The sequence below is a fragment of the Anguilla rostrata genome, chromosome 2, assembly GCF_018555375.3.
Source record: "Anguilla rostrata isolate EN2019 chromosome 2, ASM1855537v3, whole genome shotgun sequence".
NCBI classification, from domain to species: Eukaryota; Metazoa; Chordata; class Actinopteri; order Anguilliformes; family Anguillidae; genus Anguilla; species Anguilla rostrata.
Window position 1 is genome coordinate 19,887,957 of NC_057934.1, and position 27,060 is coordinate 19,915,016.

Genomic DNA, 27,060 nt, shown 5'->3' on the forward strand with positions numbered 1-27,060 from the left:
AAGAAGTTTTCCATTTGTTAAAATTTATTTTTACATGTCTAATATTACAGACAAGAATCAATTACACAATCATTAAATGTCCTGTTGAGTTTTTAAAAACCAAAAGATACATACAGTGAGGTGACAAATTATCACAAGAACAAAAAAAAAAAAAAAAAAAAAAACAATTAAATGGTTAAGGTCAATAGAAGAAACTACAAGCCCAGCACAGAACTTTCACAAGTATTGAACTTATACATACATAGAACTGCACTTATTAGTTGCTATAAAATAAAATTATTTTTGTAAAATAATAATATGAATACAGAAGATAATATAAGTGCTAATTGCATAACTGTTCTATAAACTATATAATTTGCAATAATAAAGTAATACATTTTTATCTACAATTAACCAATTTGCCAAGTGATAAAGTTTAACAAAATGCACAAATGTAGAATAGTACACCCCTTGTGTATTCCTGCATAAGAAGGTATGAAAGTATGAAGCATAACTGTGTTTACAGGGCTTTAAACATTCCCCCATTTTGGAACAAGAAGTACTTGTTGAAAGACAAGGCAAATAATTACCAAGCACAAAATGTATTCACACCCATTTGATTCAAGGAGTTTTCCTAATCTAATTATGGTACCCAATTCCTGAAGAAGAATCCAGCTATAAAGCCGTGCTGGGAGATTGTACACAAACTCTACGTCCAATCTTAGGCATCAAATGATTTCACCCCTTGCTTTGATCCAATAATGTTTATTTTTTAGAATGTCGTATTTACAATGCATTGTCTTTCCACAGCTTTCCTGCTATTAACCATGTCTTTGGAACCCTCCCAACAATACATCTTCCATACCTAACTGTACACTGTTAACATAGGCCGATGTGTTTTTTTAGCACATGAGCTGATTACTTACAGGTATTTACAAATAAGTAAATAATGATTTTCTTGCAAATGCTATATTGAATACAGCTTTGTCAACATGACTACATGCAAAAGAAAATCAAAAGCGGTTTTATCTCTGAAATCATATCACATTAGAATCTGTTACAATCACTTTTGCTTAGATGACATCACTGTTTGGGACACATTCGCTGGGATGACATCACTCTAATGGTCACCCTCTCTGGGCAGATTTGCAAGGCTCCAGGATTATTGCCATCAGTGTATAAATCAGGATTGAAATATGGGAAGAGTTTCTCAGTAAACAAGTCTTCAAAAGTGTAGATGAGTGACATGTCACTGGGGTCGAAGAAGGACACCTTCCCCCTGTCATAGTCCAGCTGCACTCTGATGCTCTGGAGTTTCCTCTCCAGATTAAGGTGGGTAACTCCTGCTGCTTTGTAGCCCTCTCCTTTTCTTAGAGCTACAACCCAAAATCCTTCTGTTGGGCTGCATTTAATCGCCCCCTTCCTGCTGATGGACTCTTTCACCACTCCCACATCCCAGGAGGGTTTGTTCCCCACCTCCACTTCCCAGCTGTGTTTTCCTGAGGTAAACCCCTCGGAACCTAGCACTCCAACACAGGGGTAAAACCTCTCTGGGTTGTCTGGAATCTGCTGGTTTCTCTCTGTGTCTCTCACTCTGGTTAAACCATTGGAAAGAAAGAGCCAGAGGGCTGCAGTGTTGGGATCTAGAGTCACAGGAGCTGCATGATCGAAAATGAAGATAGGCTTAGCTGCCGGTCATTCATTTTATTGAATGGATAAAACACGTGGTGTTCCTGCATACATATTTCAGATGAGGAAACACTTGGTCCATCACAACAACGATTAGAATTCAAGCAGTGGAAAACACAGATTTTCAATTATGTTTTGAATTGGTGTGTTGAACCTATATATTCAATGGTGTTCTAGCACACCTTTACAATATGCAGTTTGTTTCTATAGTTTTATGTGCCTATTTTTTATATAATGGTATTTCCTGCCCCACACCAAGTACTCACTGTACTGCACCATCTCCTGCATCTTCTCCCAGACTTTGAACTTCAGGTTGCCCAGGTGTTTGGCCACATCTATCAGTGCCCCAGAGAGCAGCTCTGGATCCTGCAGTGTGCACTGGGCTCTGTAAAAATAAGCAGGAGTCACTCAAACAGTGTCACACCTGTCTAAGTGGCTTAAATGGAGGAAGACAGGTTATAGATTACATACCTCTGTTTGGTGTCCTTGTAGGTCTGAAAAACACAATTACAACTTTATTAAAAGATATCAATATGATTATAATAAGACCAATATATCATTATTATTCAATTTTACTTATTAAGAAAGACAATACACAAATATTTCTCAATGTATGTTCAGACTCTATACAATTTTAAGTAGGACATGAACATCAATTATAATGCACTTAGATTTACATTCCATGCCTGAACAATCCTGTGAAACATTTTCCAATACATTTTTGAATACCTGGATGTATGACAGAAACGTTGACTGGTATAAATGAACACTTGTTGGAGCGGAAGTACAGGTCTGTGGGTGTGTGTGTGTGTGTGTGTGTGTGGAGGGAGATGAAAAGGCGAGTGATGTGGCTCTGTCTGTGGAAACAGAACTGCAGAGATCACAGGTCCTACGCACTGAGACATTGATAACATCTGTGCTCTAGGTTAGGAAGTCACTTTTTGTTCAGTCATCGTGTTACCAATAGGATTTTCCCATGGAGCTGCCATGGTCACTCTGATGATTGTTTTGTCGTCTGTTTTCTGTAGGACTCAATTTGTCTTAAAGATTGTAGCTGCCAGTCAATCAATATCTTGGCTGTCTTAGTTCAGACCAGGAATACCTGAGCAAATCATCTTGACATATTATAATAGTTGTTGACAGGTTTCACACAGTTTAATTAAATATGACAACCCTCACAGAAATGGAATATACTATGACCATAAGGAAGTAAAATATACAGTATTAGCACAATATTAAACTTTACACATATAGGCATATATAAATTTATGATACTGCTGCTTTCAGATGCTGTAATGTATATTTTTAAGGACACTGCAATAAAATATATTTCTAGTTTTATTTTCTAAAAAGTTCAGATATTTAGACTGTTGAAAGACAGCACAACCAATCCTTGATAAAGATTAAAGGATCCTGCATTATTATTATTTTTTTTTCATACTGTTTTTCTACCCCATATGTGTGACGGAGTGGGGAAGTAGGGAGACCAAACGTGACTGAGCAGGGAACTTTAAGTTAACCACCTGGGGAGCAATAACCACTAAGTCTCGTTAGAGACAAAAGGATAGGGGGAAAAAATAAACGAAAAGAAAACTAATACTCCTATGGGAGACTATCCCAACGAAAAAGCTTTAATGCCCCGAGTACAGAGTGAAGAACTAAGGCTTAAGGAGTACTGAGTCTGCTAAAACAAAACATAGTCTGAAAAGAATGGTGAACGTGAGAACTTCAAGAAAACAGCCCTCGCACAGAGGACTGTCAAAAGAACCACAAGAGAGTAGCAGAAATGAGTAAAGATAGTGGTGCTAACTTAGTAGCCCACAATCCAATAACCTCAAAATTCAGTTCCGCAGTAACTCTTTGCATAAAAGGGCGCAGAAGAGGAACTGATCTGGTACTGAACAAGTAACTAAACCTCTTACCAAAACAGACCAAGTTACCAGCTTTCATGTAACGCAAGTTGACACTAAAGCAAAACATATTGGTTTGCTTGGGGTTTAAATAGAACGCCAACAGGTGCAAATTGTAAACAGATTTGCACACGTATAATTCAATCAAGAAAACAATCAATCAATCAAGGGTATAATTCAATCAAGGACATCAATCAAGGAAACTAAAAGGCCGTAATAACTGAAGAAAAGGCGCAGAAAAAAATAGATAGCCTTAAAAACTGAAAGAATGACGCAGGATGGAAAATAAATGGTGATAACACCCAAAACCATGACAATAGTGCTCAACCAGGAAGCCATTCATTCAAAATCTCACTAAAATCATTAAATATAGTTCAGAAAGACCGTTTTTTAATTTTTAGAAAAGGCAACCTATAATCACCAAAAACATGGCCAGTGTAGTTTCTGCCAAATTTACTTCAAAACGGAGCAAGTTGTTCATTTCAATGGAGTCTATTTTCAGTACTTTGGTGCCTACTTGCCACATATATAAAAACTTCGTAAAGTTGTTTCAGTAAAAAGCACAAAGTTTATTGTAATGCAGTGGTGTCAAACTTGTTGCCATGGAGGGCCGTGTGTATGCAGGTTTTCATCCAACCAATTAATGCTGCCTTAATTGAGTCCAATTACTCATTCAGCCATATGCGTTTAACTGCATTGAAGCACAGAATATAAGAAAATTTTTATTTAGACAATGCGGGTCACCATAGACGTCGGGTCACCATTGTGCACAAACCTGCATCCCTAATTCAGCAAATAATTTAACTAATTATATAATCAAGATCTGAGGCTGGAATGAAAACCTGCATACACACGGCCCTCCATGGCAACGAGTTTGACACCACTGTGTAATGTAATGATGAGTGCTGACCAAACGAACACTATATCACTTGACATTGATATCTTGTGTTAGATGGATAATACTTGCTAGTAGGATAAATTCAATGCAGGTTTCAATTTTTTCATAGGATATGTTGATAATATTGAAAAAAAAAAAAATACAATTACACCAGACATTTAAATAATTATAGAGTGACGTAGCATGTGTGATCCTCTGTCACATTTACAGGCATGTCAGCATGAATCAATTCAATGCACAAAACTCAACATTGCAAACAAATCAGGCTCCCACCTTCAAGAAATGGATGTCTTTGCTATCCACTGTATTCTCTATGGTTGCGATTTTGTCTTTGAGGATGGAGATTTGTCTTGTGATGCTTTCAATATGCTCCTTCATCATCTGACTCTTCTGCTGCTCTTCCTCCCTCAGCGCAGCTATTCTGGCCTGCTCTTCATCTTGCAGAAACTGGCGGAGCTTCTCAAACTGTGTCTTTACCTGCTCTTCTGTGTACTGGGCCTGATTCTGCAATTCAGCAGCACGTTATTAAAAGAAGAGTATTTCTTCATGTTTGTGTTGTGAAATTACAAAGGGTCTCTTACTGCTCTACTCACCCGTATATGTGCTGCTGTCTTCTCACATTCTTGTTTAGCATCAATGAACCTCTCAACCTTTTCTTTCAAAGGATACAGCGCAGCCTTGAGCGTCTCCTGGAATAAGAAGAACTGGTTAATGTTGTGATACACTGTATTTGACCCTTTTTTGGCATGACTGCACTTGAAGTTCAAAGAACTTAGGCTGTGTGTGCCAATCTGCCTTTTATCTACACCCTCATTGGTCATCTGGCAGTACCTCACCCAGCATGTCACGTCGTTATCAGTGACATAATTATTACGACCAATCACAAGCAAAATCTTCTTATTGGGTCATCATTGGTGCTTGACAGTACATAATAGGTCCACCTCTATGGGGTCAGTGAAGTCTCATTCTACCATCAGAATTATGTTTTTTAGGGATTAAGAAACATGACAACAGTTATATAACAGCATATAACAACAGGTGTGTTAATATTTTGTGCCCATTGACAAGTAACTTTTTATAATATTATATGGCCTGATACTAGCATCAATAAACTAATCATGCACAAATGCAAACAGTAAGCCACATGAAATGACCTAACAATGTCTTGCGCTCTGAGACATGTTTAGTGTCTACAAGAAATGTTGTCTGTTTGGGAACAGGAATGTGTGTGAAGAATTCATGCAGGTAGACACAAATTCTCATATAAATTATTTCGAAATAATCACTAATAAATTATGACGTGACCTGTGGTAACATAAACTGTCTTTTTAAAAGTAGAGTTATGTCTTCAAAAATATATATTTTTTAATTCTTTGAAATTATGGTAACACCTGTAAAATCTGTGAGTTCTACTGGCATAAAATATTTTGTTGTGTATTATTAAAAGGTTCCGTTCTGCATTTCAAATCTATTTGTGTTGCAATTATTTCATTATAGTATTTTGATTTTTTAGAAAGTCAATCCACTTGCTATATTAATCTCCCTGCATTACAATGTGCACTGTGGTGTTCCTATTGGTGCCAAGTTACGACCCAATTAGAAACAGATCATGCCAATCTTGCCTCCTGGGAAATGTAGTTCAATAGGCCAGCTGCAATGTAAGTAAAGGTCAGTGAAGCTTCATTATTCACACAGTATCATCATGTATTAATAGTTTCTTTCAGTTAAAGTATCAAGAAAGAATATATCAAAGTAACTGATAACTGTAAGAGAATACCTTCAGATCTAATGTAGCCTTTTCCACTGGACAGAGCTGGTGTTTCATGTGGTTTTTTGAAGTCTGACACACGACACAGAGAGGCTCCTCGTCCTCCACACAGAAGAACAAGAGTTTCTCTCCATGAAAACTGCAGCATGCGTCATTCTTCTCTTCAGCTTCACCCTCAGGCTTCTGCTTAACATAAGACTCCACAATGTTCTTTAAATCCAGGTTCTGAGGTTGTTTGTCCATGGAAGTCGCTCTCTTGCATACTGGACACTCCCAAGGGCTCTTCTCTTCACAGCCCTGCTGGAGACAGACTGTACAGAAGCTGTGGCTGCATGGCATCAAGACCGGGTCGGTGAATATTCCAAAGCACACAGAACAGCAAAGTTCTATAGAAGAGGCTTTAGTTGTCATTTTACAGACCCAGTTGTCCCTCCTGACTTTATCAGACACAACTCTGCGATACCGCCCAAAGTTTCTCTTTTAGTTTAGCTCCGAAACAGAGCTGTAGCCTTGCTCATGTTGCAGGGGCATTCCTTGACAGAAATAGAAATGGTTTTCTGAACCAGTCAGTAATTGTGCTCATGACTCAGTATCCTAACTCCCGGCTTTCAGTTGGCTAGCTACACAGCTAACTTTCCACATTAACAAGGTTGTGCTAATCACATGACATCGCAGTAAAGCAAAAAAAGATTGCAAACTATGAATTAATTTCCTCTGTGGGTCAGCTCAGCAGTTTTTTTCTATTGCACCACATTTGATTAACGTTGATTAACTCATAACTAAATCCATATCTGAAAAGAGACAGTCATATATTGAATAAAGGGCTGAATGTTCTGCATTTAAGTAACTCTGAATAGGAGTACCTTATAGTTTCCAAACAAGGATTCACCAACCCTGGACTTAGAGAGCCACAGGGTCACCTTTAGAAACATCAACCAGTTAACACCCAAGAGACTGGGTGAGTTAACTGTGTTTAAAATAGCTTCTTTAAGTCAGTGCTTTAGTGTTTCTCCTGACTGTGGTCACCAGCTGGCTCATTGCTGAATCTGCTATCAGTTTGGGACAGTGCAAGCATGTGCTCTCCTCAGGGACATGCAGTGCAGTCCACAAGTTGAGCTAGTGCAGACATGAGTTGGAATTAAGCATTTCAGGTATAGCGTCAGTTAAACAGACTGCAGAGACCTGACTGACCAGCAGGATTTGCTAGTGACCAATGAGACACTGAATCCCTTCTTCCCTGGGCTACTCTATTCACGTAATTTTCTAAACACCCTTATACACCAACCCTGGTTCCCAGGCATGTTGTACCAGGGGGGTGGAGATAGTTAATATGTTCCAAGGACCCTGACAGATGCCCTCAAAGAAATCGTGCAGTAATTGTGCAGGGATAAGGTGGCCCATGGTGGTGGGGCCAAATATGTGATCATTTCATGAACAAAATCCCCAGCAGTACCCCAGCTGGTTCTAATCAATATCGGACCACAGTAAAAAATTTTCACCAAGGATACAAATCTACTGCTGAATGCATATCTACAAGCTCATACCTTGTGAAGAATGTCAAATAAAATATATTATTAGTTTTTATTAGATCATTAAAAGTAGAACATGGCTTGAGACCAGAAAAAAATTCAGCCCTCTCTGTACACATATATTTCAGGATGTTGCAGGATGCAGAGATCAATCAAGCGATCTAGAATTTTGAAAGTGTGACACTTTCAAATATTCTGCAACCAGGTCCTTTTTGAAATGTGTTGGTGCCAAAAAGGCAAAAGGCATCTCAATCCATGAAACATGAAGACACCACAAACAATCTGCCTGAAAGACACTCTTTAATATAATAGCGATAATAATCAATATTTTTCTTGTTTTCACAGAGACAACATCTGTTCTGCAAATACAATAAGCAGACTGAATTTGTTTGCAAGCACAGAAAATGCCATTTTTCAAATAACAGTTGAAACGGAGGGTATCAGCTGGGCTAGAATGATGCATTTCACATGTACACCACGTGCAAAGACACTGTTCTCAACTGATTTTCATTTCTGAGAGCTTGCAGTACTTAAATGAACCAGTCGAGGCCAGGACTGAGGCACAATAAAGGAATAACTTTCATGCATTTCAGGGAGTCATTCTGCTGGAAATTCTGCACATATTCACTGAACTTTCACTGATTAGACATTTCACTCCAGGGGCCTCATTTATAAAAATGTTCTTAGATTTATACTTGAACTTAGTCTTAAGATCATTTTTGACGGCGTGCTTATGTTTGATTCATAAAAGATACTGAGCATAAAAAACCTTGCTTACGCAGGTTCTAAGTAGCCCATTGTAACTTACGCACGTGACCTATAAATCTCAAATTAACTTAAAATTGACGGCACCTGAACGTGCCTTACAATCAGCAATTTCCCCTTATATAATGCTAGCACAAATTAGGGTTTAGTCAGGAATAACCATGGACCAAAAGAGAAAAGAAAACTTTTTGGAAGATCATCATGCACTAAAAAGTCATTTTGGTCTCTGAAAACTCTCTCTCTTTAAAAAAACCTTGGTTTTCAGTGTCTTCCAATGATGCAAGAAGCCATGGTTACTTTTTTATAATTTGACACACTATTTATAAGACATCGCATCCTGTTTTTAATTCAAAACACCTTGCGTCTGGCAATTAATTCCTCGCACCTTTAGTTGATAATTCCTATCAAATTGTTCATAAAGCTAATGCAAAGTTCACCACAGGCTTGGATGCATATGCATCCCAAACTGCAATACCCCTACATAACCAGCAGGAAAATCACTTACGTCAAGTCTAGACTTTGCGTAGAGATAAGATCATTTCCACGTCAAAGTAAGTTTTATAAATAACTACTTATACGTGGTTTTCTGCGCAAGTCATACTTAAGATCGTAAGTCCATTCTATAAATGAGGCCCCAGGGGATTACAGCTGTATCCGTGTCTGTCGCTACAGTATTTACGAAAGAGACTACTTCTTGCTAATTTGTGATTCACTGCATAAGATATCAGTGATGATGAGGACACTTTTTCCCCCTTCCTCCCTCTCAAGCACTGGGAAGGCCAATCATGACCAACACCCCCCCCCCCCCCAGTCTCCCTCTCATTATCTCTCCCCATGCCCAGCTCTTTCCTTCTGTTCTCTCTTTACTCATCTATCACAGCTGTCTTATTATGTATTACTCTCTCTCTTCCTTTCTCTATGAAACTAAATTTTTGTCCTTGATTTCTTCTTATTACGATTAGGCAGCCTGTGTGCAATAGCGTGTGCTTGGAACAGAAGTGGGAGGCGGTGAATGATTAAGTCACGGTTTGTCATATTTGTGTGTGTGCATGTGTGTGTCTATTTCTGAGAGGTGACGTCATTGGGGTGATGAGCAGCGCCACGGTAACCACAAATTAAGAAAAATACCACTGCTGTATCATAACTACAGTGACTTTTTTATCCTTTTCGCTTTTGGAAATTTTATAGTCTTATTCTGACTATAGATCAGAATGAGGCAGACTGAGGATCTTTTCAAACCTTCCTTTTTTTCAGTCTTCAGACATAACTAGGAGGCTTTGGGAATCTCTCACAGCACAGAAAATGATTCATGAATTGGCTGAGCTTCTCTCTTCAATCTTCAGATGAGGTTGGTTTTGAGAGAGCGAGCGAGCGAGCGAGAGAGAGAGAGAGAGAGAGCATGCATCCAAAACACTTGAGATCAACCATACACTTTTGATTGTCTGTGATTCTGCTGACTCAGTATTGATTGATACACACAGTCTAAATGAGCCTCCATAGGTATACTTCAGTGTTTTCGGTACAATCCCAATCAAATGCTGGTCTAACTTCCTTACACGTTTTCTTACATTGACTCTGGCCCACATATTTCTTCCACAGCTTTTACAGGTACTTTAATCTCCTCGTTTTAAGCCAATGCAAGTTTGACATTTTCACCAGAAATAAGACCTTATCTGTCAAATCTGTCAGTGTACAAGTCAAATGATCATTTAACCTCTACTCTCCACTAAATGGCAGAATACCATGGTATTAAAGAAAAGAAGTATTGATTTGACAATTTGGAAATAATCAATTGCATAAATGTTTATGCATGGGGAAAAATCACAATAAATGGGGCCTAGGTTTGTCATTCTCATATAAAATCAAGAAAATGGATTAATTACAGAGAGGAATCTGGCCCTGTTTGTCTAGATTGGACTTGCAATCAGGAGGCCAGCTGGCTTATTCTCATTATGTGACCTCTGCAGATCGGTCAAGCACTCTGTCTGACATTTTAATGTAACTAACACTAATACAAGATGAAACAAACAAAAAGAAAAAAAAAGAAAAAGAAAAAAAAAGGCTCAGATTGTTTTGGAACACTGGACCTAACACAACCACCCAACATACTTTTTAGGCCAGAACCAAGAGCCAATTGGTGAAGTCAATGTTTGCCCGGAGCCCCCCCCCCCACCCAGTATGCACACACACGCACCCATCTACACCTGCTGTCTCTCATGGAAACCACCAGATTGCAGGTGGGAGGGTGTTGTGCGTCAGCCCTGCTGGACTGCTGATCCATCTACCACGGGGACAACAGATGCAGCAAAGCCAATCAGAACCAACTCGGATTCTGTAATCTGAAACCAAAACCACCCATCAAACAAATGCACTGCAGACTGACGAGTTTTAAAGCTAGACAAACACTCTACAGGCCTGGACAGTTAAGAACCATCGTTCTGGATTGAACTCCATTAGAAAATACATAAAACTGTATGCTGTTATTGTAACTGTTGATGTCATTTGTTGATTTGTCTCATTAATGTACAGTTTTTCCTTATAATCTTTCTCTCCAAGGAGTGAAATTTTTTTTGCTAACACTGGGACAATCACCAGATATGCGTGTCGTGCATGAAATGCGCAAAACAAGCTTGGTCAGGAAACTCTTGCAACAGCCGACCATTGGTTGGCCTCAGCAACTACGTACTCAACTCATACTCAACAAAACACATAGCCTACACAAATCACTACATGTTGTCATACTCAACCAATCACATGCTCACATCAGTAATGGAGTGTCTTTTTTGAACCGACGGTCAGAACTCTCCAGTGGTGCTCATTGCCTGTTCCTGCTCTTTACATGCATCGCTGCTCCTCGCAGAATTGCACTCACCCTCCCCCATCCCAGCATCCACCTGTTGCTTGGATCTGATTCTAGGTACTTGGGGGGGGATATACCAAACAGCGGTAGTATCTGAGTGGCAAGGGAATGTGTGTAGCCTTACCTGCTGCTACTGGCTTAATTTAATGATATATCTATAGCTATCTGACTCCAAAATAATGTTTTAACATTTCCTCTGTGCTAACAGTTATATGTAACAGGAGACTGCAAATGAGGGGCTGAAGCTACTTTACAGCAGTAGTGTTGCTCTATACTGATCACAATCTATCTTGGTAGATGCGGATGTGCCTGTGGCTTGTGTAGCCTACAAGGATACAATTCTGTATCTTGCGACGGCACTAGTGTATAGCGAAGTGACCACGGGGCACAGATATCCTTTGCTCTACATGTATGTTAGGACCTTGAAACCGCTAGGTGGGCAGTGGTCAAAGAGGAATGCCAGGTTAAAGTAAATGCAATTTATTTCACAGTGTGTTCAATAATAACAATATACAATGGTGCAAGATGTGAGTGTCGTAGAATGGCTATACAGGAATGGCGCACAGGAGACTGTTGATGAGTCTCCTCAAACCATTCCATTTCCCCTCATATACCTAAGGATCAAAGAAAAATTCCAAGTTATCAAAGAAAGACACAATCACGACAAAACAGTACATCAATGATCCTGCTTGCATTATCTCTATAAGCCTTTCAAACCAGGATAACCTTCGTAGTACAGCTGGCTGCTGACCTACCTGCCATTCCAAGATTTCCATTCAGCGCCCATTGAACCACACCATCAATGGCACCAACTTGTTCCCCATGACATCGGCTTTCTAACAACATCAAATATGATTATACTGTATATAGGAATACCTAAGGTATACATAATGGTGATCAAGTAGAATGTTTTGCAACTGTGCCATATTGTCTTTTTATCAAACTCTGCTGACCTCCGGTCAGTTTTCCTTTGGGGGTCTGATAAGGGGCACACTTCTGTAAACCACCCTACACTGGTGCATGCACAGAAGAACCTTAAGCAGATTCATTCAGCACCAAACCAAAATAATTACATGCATATATTCATTAATACATTTTATTTAAATGCGTGAGTTGTCCTGACTGAATTCATATTTTAGCATTTAAAAAATTACAGATGGTCCGTGACACAAAAATAAAACAAAGTAAAAGAACTTTACAAATGCATTATGTTGTGGTCTCTGTCACAAAGCCAGCTGATATAAACTTGCTGGTAAAATCGAATGTCCAAAGCACAGAAATGTATACTCGTATGCAAATGACGAGGGGAGCGGTTAGGCATCTAGGCCTCCAGGTTGCATGAGCTTTAACCAGGAGAGGGCCTACGCTGGATCAGAAAGATGCTGGCAAAATTGAGATTTTACACATTACTTGGACAATTGCATAAAAATTGGGTAATTTAGAAAAAAACAACCACGTTGACAACCTGCTGGCCACATCTAGTCGCAAAAATATGCCCATTAGTCAGCACACCTGAGTTTAGAACCATGATTCACCTCCCCTGATAGGACTACAATTACCCCTGCCTGGGAACATTCCACTCAATCAATCAATCTGCCTGCAAAACATCCCATTCCCACAAATCTTAGAATTCATACAATTGATAAATAAAGGTCAGTATGCAGTAGCATTGTAAATGAGTTTACATACCCCTCATTACACATCCCTATTTTCAGAGATGTATAAAATCCTGCCCCTTTCTGTGATGAATGCTTCTCTTTCACTGTTTTCGGAGGAACAATTCAGTAATAAAAGATCTGAGCTTAAGCATGGCAGAAACCAAGAGTAAATAAGGCAGACCGGGGCAAAACGTGAAACTGTTATGGATGTATGCCCTCAAGATACTAAACATCACAGAGACACTCCAGAGTCCCTGGCTAGGCACATGCAGTGGGCACACTGCTTATATCACTGGTGCACTTGTCTCCTCCCCTGTGACTTGTCCTTACCAGCTCATTTTCCCTGTATGTGCGATTGCAGTGTTACAGTTGGATGCCCTCACCCTCAAGCTCCTGCATAGCTGCGTTCTGACTCGATTGGCACCAATGGACAGCTGGGCCAGGTCTGATGCTTGTCCATTACATTTTGCATGCTTCATCTTTTTGGAAACAGAGCTCACTTATTCAACCAACAAGCACATCTAGTGGTGAGAAGGGGTAATGTAGGGGAGCACTGCAAAATGCAAGTACACACTGTCCTGCTAGGACTCATCAATAAATGTATATAAATATAATGTAGTATTGTATTAGAAAGAGAGAGAGAGAGAGAGAGAGAGAGAGAGAGAGAGAGATTTCTCATATTTTTCCAGCACCAGTATTTAATTTAAGATTAGCGCATTCCAAACTTCACTCCAACCAGTGAACATGGAAGTGGTTCATTTAAAAAAAACTGAATTAGTCAATTACAAATGTAATTTTTTTCTTTTAATTCTTGACAAAACAATCCTGATCAGATGTGCAGATGTGTGGAAAGAACCTGGATTGGGGTGGCGGTCACTGAACATTGATTTTATTATTATTAATTATTTTTAAACCCTTTCATATTATCAACTTTTTAACAAATTGCTCAAAGTTGTTACCACATGAGACACAACAAAGAAAGGCTTCCTTGGGGGCATCCTATCTAGACAAGCCTTTTATTTCTATGTAAACATCTATCAAAATGGATTAGGAGTGCAGTCTGAGCACTAAAGCAAAGGCAATGCTTGTTCAAATCAGGACTATATCATTCCGCCTGTCTTATTATTGATATGCTGATGACACAAAACTGCTTTTCTTCTTTCACCCATCTAATACACTAGTCATGGCATGCATCCCAACCTGCCAACAATACATCTAAAGCTGGGTGACAAATCATTGCCTAAAGCTCAACTTGAATAAAACAGATATTGTACGTCCCAGCCAGGTCCTCCCCTCCGCTTGATCTTTCCTTCACCGGAATGGCACCACAGTGCCATCTTCGTCATCTGCTAGGAATCTCAGATTGGCACTGGACAACAAGCTGCCAATCTCCGAGAACATCACACAGATTCGCTCAGTACAAAATCTGGAGAATTCCTCCCTTCCTCACCATCTAGCCAGCCAAGCTCTTAGCCCAGGCGCTGGTCGTCTCGTCTGGACTACTGCAACTCTCTGCTTGTTGGCATTCCTACCTTTGTCATCAGACCTCTGTAGCTCATTCAGAATGCTGCTGCTTGTCTGAACTACAAACTCACCAGATTTAGCTATGTCACGCTCACTATGGTCACTCCCCCACTCATCTCCCTCTAATGGATACCTCTATTACTGTAGCTCACATGAAATTCAAAACCTTAGTGCTAGCCTACCAGGAAGATAATTGGGCAGTCATATCTTTTAAAGATAATATAGTTTCGCTTGCAAATGTTGCGCGACACAGAAAAAACAGACTACATGGTCTAGTCAGGGCAAGTGTCCCAGTTAGGCTACATCAGGAATTTGTCACGCGACAGCTGTAAGCCGTTTACCTTCCCTCATGTAAAACAATTGAGGATAAATATTTTAACTGTAGCGCGACAATCGCACGCTGTCTGCTTTGGGTGAAAAAAGGAAAATAAGATTAAAAAAAAAAAATAACTGATGAAGTTCTTGGCCACCTCGTCCATTCCTCATATGCTGCTGCGTCTACATTACGGGCATTTAACAGCCACTCTTCACTACAGAATTGTTTACACAGTATTTACACAGCTGGATATTCTGCATAATGAAACAATTCAGGTCAATAACCTTCCTCAAGAGTTCAACAGCAGCGGTCAGGTTCAGCACTGGTCAAAGATCCTCGACCGCAACCATTGGTTTTTCGATCAACGCCCAGCAGAGCTTCTACCGCTCATGTGTGAGCTCTGCGATGCTATGGTGGATTTCGGAGGGAGTGACGCATTGCAGGTACGAACGCACCAATCAGAAACAGCCGCATGACAAGCACCGCAGCACATACTCTTCCGCAGTCACTTAGTACCAATGTCTTTTCTGCTTATATGATCATAATTTGTTCACTAAATTAGTTAAACCTGACAATTTACACATTGAGGTTAATAATTAATTTTAAAATACGGTCTTGCTTCTGTTTTGTAAAGGATGTCTGGCCAAAAGTTTATAACAGGAAAGAAGGGATGCAGGTGAACGGATACAGGGGGAGGTGTTTATGAACAACCGTTGAAGGCGGGATTGAGGCAGTGTGTTCTGAACCTTTGGGATAAAATTGTACTATCGGAGGAAAGGAAACCGTAGAATAACAAAATGGTAAGATTATTAACGTTTGTTTAGGTAGATGCGATGTAATTGGATGTCGTTTCGATTTATTAGGCGTGAATTCATCTGATATAAAATATGCAAAGGTTGAGTTTTTACATATTTAGTTATGTGTCGCACTGGACAGATCATCTATTTCTTGGTTTGGGTGGAAGCGGGAATCCTTGGTTTCTTTAGAATTGTTCACGCACGTTCTAGCTAATATTGCTGTAGAACGTTCCCTGTGAGAATTGTAAATTAACTCTAACTAGTTTTTACAGAAAATTGTTTAATGACGACATGGCATCTGGTTAACGTTAACCAGGACATTTAGAGGCTATTTACCCATCGACTCTTACTAGCTAGTATGCTTACGCTGGATAAATGAACCTTGAAGTTCTTCCCTAGCTTCCCCCTAATACTGGCTGTCATGGAGTGTCCACTCATCACTCGCTGAGTCAAAAGTCAAAGAAGAGTAACTTCGTTCTAATGCGGCTAACGATTGGCATATAAGTTATCTGGAAGCTAACTGCGTTTGTCGGTACAGCTGCTTCCGCTGTCAAATAGTTCTTGCTGCTAACCAAAAATGTTTCCGTAGCTAATGTGCTGAATTGCAATTACGTTAGTTAGCGCACTGTTTGTAACTGTAATGTTTACTAGTAATTCGTGGCAATTATAACCTGACGTTAGCTAATACTAGCTATATGCCACGCCTAGTTTTGTATCGGCTAACGTTAGCAATGATGCCGGAGTCATACTTGGGCAAGCTGGCTTCGACACTCAAGACGATTGGTTATATGCGTTGTTGGCTAGACACCTAATTTATGGAGCATTATTGATGTTTCTGTGAATGGTTAGCGAGTTCGCTTCACCAGCACAGTTCCATGGTTAGATAATGTAGCTAACGTTTGCTAGCTAGCTGTCTGTATACTACTACTACGGTGTATGTTGGTCAGCTGGCGTATTTTCTATAGCTGCATGGCGCGGAGGCGTATTATTTACTGTCTTTTGGAAGACTAATTACCGCCACAGATGATTATGTGAAATCTGTTCTGAACCTAAACACCCAGCTCTCTAATGATTCTCCCGTTAATGCGGGCTACGTGCCCATTTAGGGGCCTTCAGCTAAGTGGGCCGTCTAAGCGGGCAGGTATCGCGCTTGCGCGTTTCTTGGGCGTTCGTACGGAAGGGATCGGGGTCCACTGTGCATCGTAGGCGGAGTGGGTGTTTGGAAGAAGGATGCAGCCAGGAGGAAAGATTGCTCTTTCAAGAGGAAAAGGCGAGATTGTATAACGTGTTCTTTGTCTGGCTGGAGCCTTTTAGTAAAAGGAACACGACCACTTTAATTGACCCAATTTCTTTACTTTATTGTTCTCACTTATATCCACCTGCATCTAGTGTAGCTACTTCCATCCACGCAAAATCTGTTATTTCATAGTGTGCTTGAATTTGTTCTATTTGAAGCCATATTTGCTGTATATGAGTAGTCTTAATTGAGGTTTAATGTGCTTTCATTGAATGTGTTCCAAGTCTCCTTTATTTGTAGTTTTATCTGAGATACATGCGTCCCAAATATCAGTGCATTAGTAAACTGCAGTACCATTAGGCAGATGACTCTGTAATCCAGGACTGTGAGTAATTCTCATTTCTCCACAGGCTGACCAACTGACAGAAGAACAGATTGCCGGTAGGACTGCTAGTATTCTTCTTTTCCTCTGTCTCACCCTCTCACTCACCCTTTCTGTCTCTCTCTCTCTTTTCTCTTCTCTCCCCCCCCCCCCCCACTCTACCTGGCACGTGTCCAGTGGTGTGGTCCCCAGCAGCCATGCCAGCAGCCACTTTCCCTCTGGGGGGTTATTTTTATATTCCCTTATAAGGCTCGGCCTGGAACAGTGTGTGTATGAATGGCCAGGCTGTACTGAACAGTGTTCTACACTTTTTTTTTATTTTTTTTTATTTGATTTGCCTGAAGAGGCTGGTCTCTGCTACTGTGCGTACTCTCTCCAGTCTGGAACATGCTGTGCATATCTGACCTGGCATTGGACATTTTCTCAGTTTAAGGGCGTATAGTATGCTGGACAGAAACTATTTGATTCGTACATTTGTGATGATGGTGATGGTGTTAAATCAGTGTTTCTCAGGCTCCCGTTGCAGATGTATGTAGCCTGGTGTAGGTGTATGTGGATGGAACAGCCAGCTTGTGCATTGGAGAGCTGCTCAGTGTGGGGCTGTGGGTTTTTGGAGAAGCATAGCTTTAGATCTGAATAAGATTTATTGATGGAGTGATTGCATGTATATTCACAGCTCATGACTGACCACCATAAAGACCGTAGGCTGATTAAATCACCTTGGGCAAAAACAATTACCTGGCCAAGAACAGTGTGGCATGAAATAACTTTTGTATCATGGTGATCGAGTTAAAATATTTGTTGCATATTTAATTTTTGTGATCCAATTTGAAAGCTGAAATTCAGTTTCAGTTCAGCTATTCCAAAATGGCAGTAAAGCGGGGGGCACTGGTCCCCTTTTTCCAGACCATAGAGGGACACCCTCTGTAATGTGTGCACTGCTGTAATGTGTATGGTTTTTATTTGAGGTGGTATGTTAGCTGTTCAGATTGCCTTCAATAATAGTGGCATTTAGATGTGTTAAAAGCTGCCTCTATGCAGCCTGCCCAGAGTGGTTCCAAAACACACAGTATGACTCACTGTTGCTCCCTGTGACTGAATGAATTCACAAAACTCCCGTTTTTCTTGTTTCACATGCCTCGACCGACACGTAAGGGTAGTTGGTCATTAACATGGAAGTGGTACCCGATTTCTGACTGCTGGGAAAATTCCCCAGTTTAAGCTCCGTTATGAGGGTTATAATACCAGTGATGATGAGATGAGAGAAACCTGATCTCTGCTCTGTGGCTAGCACACACAAGAACCAATCGCCGACAGCATCCAGCACGTACCCGGCACGTCTGCTGTCCGTAAGGTTTCCGATTTTGAGTCGCATAGAGAGGCTCTGTCAACGGTCTTTTGGGCAGAAATTGCATTATTGTGGGCGTTGGAAGCTTGCGTGCGTGGCCGCGCAACTTTGCAAGAGATAATCTCGAGTTCCGATTTTGGCCATCAGTGCACGTTGTCTTCATGGGTGAACTAGGTGCTGTAATGGGAGAAACTTGCCATTGCATGGGCGTGGGCTGACTGTTAAGACCTGCCACTTTTAGCAATGAAAACTGATACAGACTTGCCAGTTCCTTTGCCTCTTTCAATGCACTTTTTTCAAATGGGTGACTAAGGGTGCTGGAATGGGGGGGAAGAAAAAAGCCTTGCTCTTTGCATGGGCTGTGGGAAAGTTTAAGAACCTGCTCATCTTTTATTTATATTAAATATGCATGATGACTGACTTGGTCATCAGTGTCATCTAGACATCATTAGTAGAACTTTGTCAGCTTTAAAAATGAAAAACATGGAACCACACTCAGGAGTGGGCAGATCATAATCCATGTGGTAGTTGTCTGGTGCAGACAAGCTGCACAGTCTGATTGCCAACCCTAATTTTTTGGTTTCCTAAATTCATGTGCCAGTATAATGGTACATGCGTACAAGTCCATCTGTACTGTTTGTACAGAAAACTTTCTACTGCCTTCGTTACAATAAAAGTATTAAAGAAAAACTGTCCAGAAGTTTAATTTTGCAAAATCAGAAGAGGATTTAAAAGAAATCTATTCAGTTTGTCAAGAAAATGACAAACTTATTTGCTTTATGAAACCACTTTTAATTAATTTAATTAAAAATGAAAAAAAATATGTTGCTGTTCTTCACAGTGCTTGACTGCAGTATCTCTGAGACTAAATTAATTTGGCTGCCTTTGCAAATTTCTCAGCAAAAACTCCCATAATCTAAAATTAACATGTGCAGCAAGGCAGCCTGATAAGATGTTTATCACAGTTTATTCCACCAGCCACTACCGTGATAGCCATATAGGCTACTGTAAGCCAGACAACTTGGCTAGATAACATTATCTTTTCATTTATATCTTTAAAACAGGGGGGTGGGGGCCTGGAGAACTAACATTCTGTTTGGTTTCTAAGAGTGCAAGCTAGTGATGTTATGAAACAAGACTCACTTGCTTGAGCTAAGATAATATAGGAATTCTTTATGCAGTCAGGAACTGCTGCCTACTGGTCTAATCAGAGTAGAACCAGCTGATGGTCACTCAACAGAAATTACAATTAATCTCAACCATTCATGTTTTGTAAACTGTTTTCATGAAGGGCCAACAGCGTCCATTGGTAGTCCGCTTGGTTTGAAGAGAGTTTGTTCGTCTGGGACCCGAAAAATGGTACTTCTGGGCCGCCTCCTGCCTATTCGTTCACCCCTGATTCTGTGTCTGTACCAGGGGTTCCTAACGCTGGTTCTGGAGGCTGCAGGTGGTGTTGATTATCACAGTTATGCTCAATTCACTTTATCAACTGGAGACGGTGATAAAATTGCTGTACTTGGTCACATGCAGCAACTAGGGGGCATTTTGTGTGTGACACTAACTTACCTATTGTAAACATAACCGTGACAATTGGCTGCTTCTGTCTTTCTGTACTGAGCCATCATGGAAGAGCAGCCAATTGTCACGGTTATGTTTACAATTATGGGTAAACATAAAAGTACAAGTTGATAATGTGAATTGGGTGTTACTCAGGAAGTACTTGATAACTTAAGGCAGTTGATTAGTTGCCTGTGTGTCATCACTCAAATCATATTGGCCTGTTTCAATAGCAACTCTTAAATGAGGCAGCCCATTTTAAAAAAGCCTTTGTTTAGGCCTATTGCTGATTTCAGCCTTGCATCGAAACCATGTGAAGTGGCAGCATGCTGTAAATCAGGACACGGACCTGTCTTTTTTTCAGTTGTGTATTTTCATTAAGATTTGTAAATGTAAATCTCTTAAATGATTCAGAACGTTCATTTTATTAACATTTATTTATGTGATGGGAACCGGCGAAATATCGATAGAAAACAGTGGTGCGGTCACAACCTCCGCGGGATCGAGGGGGAATGGAACAAAACCTCTGTGGGAGCCAGTCAGATTTACCTGTTGATTTCTGGTACTATGGCAGCTTGCTTAAGACGGGTGAGACGAGCTTTAAGGGACGCCTGGCTCTTCTGTCTGTCCTACAGAATTCAAAGAGGCTTTCTCACTGTTCGACAAGGACGGAGATGGAACTATCACCACCAAGGAGCTGGGGACAGTCATGCGGTCACTGGGCCAGAACCCCACTGAGGCCGAGCTGCAGGACATGATCAACGAGGTGGACGCTGACGGTGAGGACCGCGTCCCTTACCCTGCCCCCTCACCAAACCCACTCTCTCACCCTCTAACCATCTCAACTGCTTGTGAATGTCGTAATGGCAGCAGCTACCACAGCTGGTTATTAATACATCTGGACCTTGCAGTAGACTTTAAACTCCACAGAACACTAATTGGTTAATGTGCTGGTCATTAATGGTACCAGCCGGTTAAACCTAATTTGGGTATTTTTTGTAATCAAGCTTCCATTTGCAGCGTCCTGAGTTGTACTGTGTGGGCAGAACTGTTTATTGTGGATCTGAGGGTGCTGTAGTAAAACTAGCCAACTGTATCAAACTGAAAATTCTAATGTTTGAAGTTTTAAACCTAAATGTGCAGCTTGTCGTCTTATTATTTTTTTTTTAAATGTGCATTTGTTTTTGTCCTGTTGATCAGGAAATGGAACAATAGACTTTCCTGAGTTTCTGACCATGATGGCGAGGAAGATGAAGGACACAGACAGTGAGGAAGAGATCAGGGAAGCGTTCCGTGTGTTCGACAAGGTGACTGCCACACTTTCTCCACCCATAGCATACCGTTTTTCAGTATTGCTGTCCTGATGCCTGTGCAGTAGCCTTTGATCGATGTTAGTTGGCAGTAGGGTTTATGAAATTCACAGAGTTTCTGCGACCAGCTAGTTTTCCCAGATTGACCTAATGAACTGACACTACAGTTCCCTGGGGCAAGTGTTGCTGGCCCACATATTTGATCCCCCACATGCAGGTCCTGGCGTAGGATGGGTTCAGCAGTCTTGGGGTGGCAGGTTATTTAAAAGCGTTGATGTTGAAGAATTCAGAAATGGAAATGTATCTGGGTAAATGTCAACATTCCTCGCTTTGGTTTTGTCGGAGCTGTTGCACCACTTTTGAGTAATGTTCCTCAAAAGCAAAATGTAATGTTTCTTCCTGTAGTGCCTAAGTCGCTTACAAAATATAAAGAAGTACTGACTCATCACAAATCCATGAAGCATAAAATCAACAAACTTACCGCAACAGGGACACCTGTGCTTCTGGGCAGCTGAACTTGGCTCGCCTCTTGTCCTCCTTTTAGTTTGCGCTCTTTCAAACCTTAGGACGTGCCTTGCCCGTCTCGCATGGTCTCGCTACCACAATAAATTTCCTCTGTTGCAGTGATTTGCTTATCACAGAGCAAACACTGAGAATCTCAGTTTTACAAACATCATCAGTGTTTAGAAGAGGATTTGAATTCTGAGCCACTTATGGGAAATATCGAGCCCAGATACTGTATATGTTTTATAGCAGTGCGAAGGCCTGCTTGCAAACTGCCTCCCGCAGTGGTTGCAGGGATGAGTTTGAGGCACCTGCATCTAGACATGCGTGACTCTTTAACCCCCCTCCACCCCCCCCTCCACGTGGACATGGCTCGCTGAGCACCAGGGGACTGTGCTTTACAGTCATGGGAAGGTTTTGCATACCGGCATTTAATTGTTTGCAAATGTAATATAATTTTGAATGCAGTCAAATCGTTCGATTTGAGGAAAGCGTATTCAGAAGGCGTTTCTGGGGGCATCGGGCAGCCGAAGCGTGGAGCAGAAGTTCGGGCGGCCGGCTCAGAATCGGATCCTTTTCTGCCGGTGCCATTCTGACCCAGGGCAGTAGGCATTTGCAGCTGCTTTGTTGCTTTCCAATACCGTAGATCCGCGTCGTCAAGGTGCCGCCCGCGTTGGTCGGGAGCACAGCCGGTCACGGAGGCCGTAATGGGCGTTTGGCGTTTGACTGCTGGCGGAGGGCGTGACCCGGCGTGTTTCTGCTTCCAGGACGGCAACGGCTACATCAGTGCCGCTGAGCTGCGCCACGTGATGACCAACCTGGGCGAGAAGCTGACGGACGAGGAGGTGGACGAGATGATCAGAGAAGCCGACATCGACGGCGACGGGCAGGTCAACTACGAAGGTACTTCCTTTTTTAAAAAAAAAAAAAAAATAAATAAATAAATAATAATTTTTGTAACCGTTTGGTGAATGCGCAGCAGATCTCCAGACTCTGTTCAGAACAGATAAATGCGTGAGGTCTGCAACCGGCGATAAGGCTGTGGAGTGACGCGCATTTATAAATGCTGCTGTCATCTTTCATTGCCACACTTCCATTTGTAACTGCAGTTGGGTGTGTGCTGTGTTAAGCCGAGTGCTCGCTCCTCTTGGCAGGTTTAAATGACTTGACTGTTACATTTGTCTTAATCAGGGCTGCCCAACGCTGTTCCTACCTACTGTCCCGTAGGTTTTCATTTCAGCCCTAATGTGACGCACCTGAGTCTGATTGGCAGCTCGGCGAGATCCCTAGCTGTTGATTGTGGCGCTCTTTGTTAGAGTTGAAATGAAAACCTACAGGACTGTAGATCTCCAGGAATAGCGTTGGGCAGGCCTGGTCTAAATGTATAATACATGTGGCCTACTGGCTTACGTTTCCAGTTTGTTTTCTTCAGCTTATATTACGAGGTTTTGTGTTTTGAGCTTTCCAGGAGTCTGTTTTCTTCTTTGTTTGAATGGGTTGTAATGAATGGTGTTCTTGACAGTAGGCCCCATTATAGTGACCTGTTCTGTCTGGAATCGATAGTGAATTTTTGCAGATCTGAGGCTAGCCAGCGGCTAACCCAGGAATTCCATTTGTAAAAATACTGTGCTCAACTTGGGATGTACTCTTTGTCGAAGTAGCTGCCAACAGACAGGAGCAACCAGGAGTTGCAGAAACCAATATGGCATCCAGTGCACTGCTCAATGGATATATTATATCCACTATAATTGGGGGGAAACTCCTGACTCTACCAAACATGAATGAATGCGATCATGTCAAAAATGCATATAAAAATTATCGTTCCATGATTTTAAATTGACGCAACTTGGAAAATAGTTGTTTTTGTCGGCGGTTGTTTGTACTGAAGGCATGGCTAGATGAATAGTCTACAACAATCATGGCTGTTTGTAGCACCGCAAACTTCATATTTGATTATTATACGTTGTGTACTAATGGTGTTGTAAATGTGTGCATACTTTCTACTCGCTTATCTACCAGGCGTGACTGCTCAAGTTGCACATCATAGGCCACCCTTAGTTCAAACATTTGCCCAGAGACATTTTAAATTTGCCTGTCAGCCTTGTTCATTTTGTGTTAATTGTCAGAATACATCCACTGTAATGGGGTTACCAGAGTCGTGTTGATTCAGCATTGAGTAAAACATTACTTCTCAAAACTTGTAAAGCAAAAGCATACAGTGAGTCTCATTGTGTGTATAATCCCTGTATACAGGTTAAACTGTTCATAAACTATTTTGGTATTTGGTTTCACAGGCACAGATTAAGTTTAGTCCTCGACTAAATTGAGTTTTGTATAGAGAATCTCTATTCAAAGTGGAATTTAGTCTAGGGCTGCACTTAATCTGTGCCGGTAACTGGCCCAAAGGCAGGAGGTTTCCCCCATTCTGGTGCACTGGAAGCAATTTTGGTTGTTAAAACGTAAAAACTTCAGCTGTAGATGCAATCTGTTAAGTCGATTCCATATCATCATCATAGGTTCTGTGGTGGGTACAGTCAGTAGTTTGGCTATACCCCTATTTAGGCTTCAGGTTCAACCCACAAAAACATTTCTTCAATGTTTTTTGACGTGTACGTGAGTTGCAAATATGTTCTTGCATCTGTAGGTTGATCATAGATGAAATGTGGTGTTATCAGTGGGTTAAATGATTGAATGAACTCTCTCTGTCTCTCCACAGAGTTTGTACAGATGATGACAGCAAAGTGAAGGCCTTGTACAGAATAACTTTTCTTGTATAAAATGATTTGCCTTTTTCTCTGTTTGTAATTTATCTGTAACCCATATCTTCCTGCTGTCCTAAGCCCTCATCCCATTTTATTATCATTCTTTGATATTTTTGTTGCCATTGTCTTTAAAAGAAAAAGAATTTTAAAAAATCAGTGTAAAGGAGTCGTCAAATGACCAGCTGCTGGGCGTGGCGGGTTAGAATGACGGGCACTCTTAGCGACTTCGTCCCAGCTGCTCTGGCCACCCGAAGCTGGGCGACCTCACGAGCCGCCTGCCTTCAGGAATAACCGCAACAATGTTGGCATGCATCTTTTTTGTAATGTGCAGGAATAACTGCATGGACTATGGACAGAGTATATCTAGGGGGGAAATGTGCCGCACTGCACTACCGCAACATAAAAATCTGTAGAATATGGGGTGTATCTGCAGGTACTCTTTTTGTATTTGTTCTGTACCTTACTGGTTCTTAATATGCTTTGTAATGTTTTAGTCCTCTCTCTCCTTCCTTTTTTTAAACTACATCTGGCACAACTGTGCCTCAAAGAATCCATTCCAAATTGTATATTTGTTTTCCAATAAAATGTACAATTTTACCCAAGCTTCTGAAGTGCTTTTGTTATTCGACATCATTGCAGAGGGCAGTTGATGGACACCAGCAGGCTTTGTGTCATTTCTTCATTATTGAGATTTAAGAACTTCTCTTTTTAAAATGTGTTTTAAACTGATACAGAAACCATTTGAAACAAACCAGAATATTAGAATGATGTACCAATAGAGGGGTCTTAGGGTAGATTCTTTCAGAGCCACATTTCCCTTAATTTATTGAAATAAAGAAAATCGGCAGTAGGTCCAGAACAAGATCGTAAAATGGTAATGTAGATGGGTGGATGCAAGCTCAACTCTACTTGGATTTCTGGTAAAATTGTACAAGCCCCCCTAAATGAAGTACCATCTGCTCAACAATGGCAGAGAAGCAGGCATGGTTGCAGGTGCACAACAGGTGTGCTATATTGATCTGGAGTGGAAATGTGCTGCTTGTAGCCAACGCTACAGTGGGTGTGTGTTGGACAGCAGAACGTGCTAGCGAACGAGGATGCAAATAAAATTATTTAAATTCAGATGAATCAATCGTGCCTGGTAACACTTCCGGAGCCACTTGCAAGCCTGGTCTGATGCCTTGTTCAATTTCAACTTAAGTGTTTCACAATGTCAACCTTTGCTGTTTTTGGCTGGACTGCAACAGCAGGGCCAGCCCTACAAACGCGAATGTCTGTGACTGAGTTAGTGATGAAGTCACACCATTGGTCGGCCGGTCCAGCCATATACTAGGTTTTGACCTGGTCTTGTTTTTGCAGCTTTACAGACGTGAACAGGACATCTTGCCAATTTGATGGTAAGATGTCCTGTTCGCATGTCTGTCATTTCAGGTTGTCTGAAGTTCAAGGTATGAAGCTGGATGTGAGGGATTTCCAACAAGACAATGCATTCAATCATTCAGATTAAAGAAATGGCTGGCGGTTGATTGCTTCTAGTGACCATTTTTCACAACGCTCTGTACATGGGGATTGATATTTCAATGATTTCTGATTGATTTAAAAACTGCAAAGATTTTGAAACAAGTTGAAATTGAACATCAGACCAAAGTATCAGACCAGGCTTGCAAAAAGGGCTCAAAGTTTTACCAGGCACGATTGTCTCATCTGAATTTGAATAATTTTATTTGCATCATCGATCGCTAGAGTACAAATATGGAGATTTTGCTCATGTACTGGATCATAAGCCTGCAGCCACATCAATGTCATTCACTAAGTTGAACACGTGGATGTGATGGTGAAATGTTGGATGTTAACTTGGCATTGGAGGCTGTCCTTGGCCCTGTGTCTTCATAGATACTCATAGACAGCCCCAGGAACTCTAGTTTCCCTGTCAAGGATCCATCCGATTTTCTTTTGAAATCTATTTCAAATGAAATGTATAGAATCTTTGGCAATGGTGACACTTGCCATTTTTACACAGATCTGGAATAAGTGGGGCTAGAAGGAGATGCCCACACTGTCAACTGCAGCACCTCGAAGAGTTCTGGCATGTTCTGCATGCCACAAGAATTTGGCCATGCGATCATGCAAAAATTCCAAGTGAAACTACAAAATTATTCCTATACAGGTAGGATTCTGTAGTTTGAGACAAATTGGTATTTTTTTCAAGCTTGTAACAAATAAGCTAAATGAGTAATATTTTTAATAATTTGTTAGTACTACCAGTT

At 41.0% G+C, this 27,060-nt stretch overlaps 2 protein-coding genes across 2 annotated transcripts; one reads left to right on the forward strand and one right to left on the reverse strand.

Annotated features, from left to right (window-relative positions):
• Positions 1-15: 15 nt before the first annotated feature.
• LOC135247531 (zinc-binding protein A33-like) lies at positions 16-6,768 on the reverse strand. Its single transcript, XM_064321075.1, has 6 exons — positions 6,254-6,768; positions 5,070-5,165; positions 4,750-4,980; positions 2,140-2,162; positions 1,935-2,053; positions 16-1,637 (listed from the first exon to the last, which is right to left on the reverse strand). Exons 1-6 carry the CDS (start codon positions 6,653-6,655, stop codon positions 1,063-1,065), a joined length of 1,446 nt encoding a protein of 481 aa, XP_064177145.1. The 5' UTR covers positions 6,656-6,768; the 3' UTR covers positions 16-1,062.
• Positions 6,769-15,555: 8,787 nt separating this feature from the next.
• Positions 15,556-25,390, forward strand: LOC135247534 (calmodulin-1). The gene is made up of 6 exons (XM_064321079.1): positions 15,556-15,696; positions 17,341-17,371; positions 20,853-20,996; positions 21,418-21,524; positions 22,799-22,934; positions 24,748-25,390. Exons 1-6 carry the CDS (start codon positions 15,694-15,696, stop codon positions 24,774-24,776), a joined length of 450 nt encoding a protein of 149 aa, XP_064177149.1. The 5' UTR covers positions 15,556-15,693; the 3' UTR covers positions 24,777-25,390.
• Positions 25,391-27,060: the final 1,670 nt, after the last annotated feature.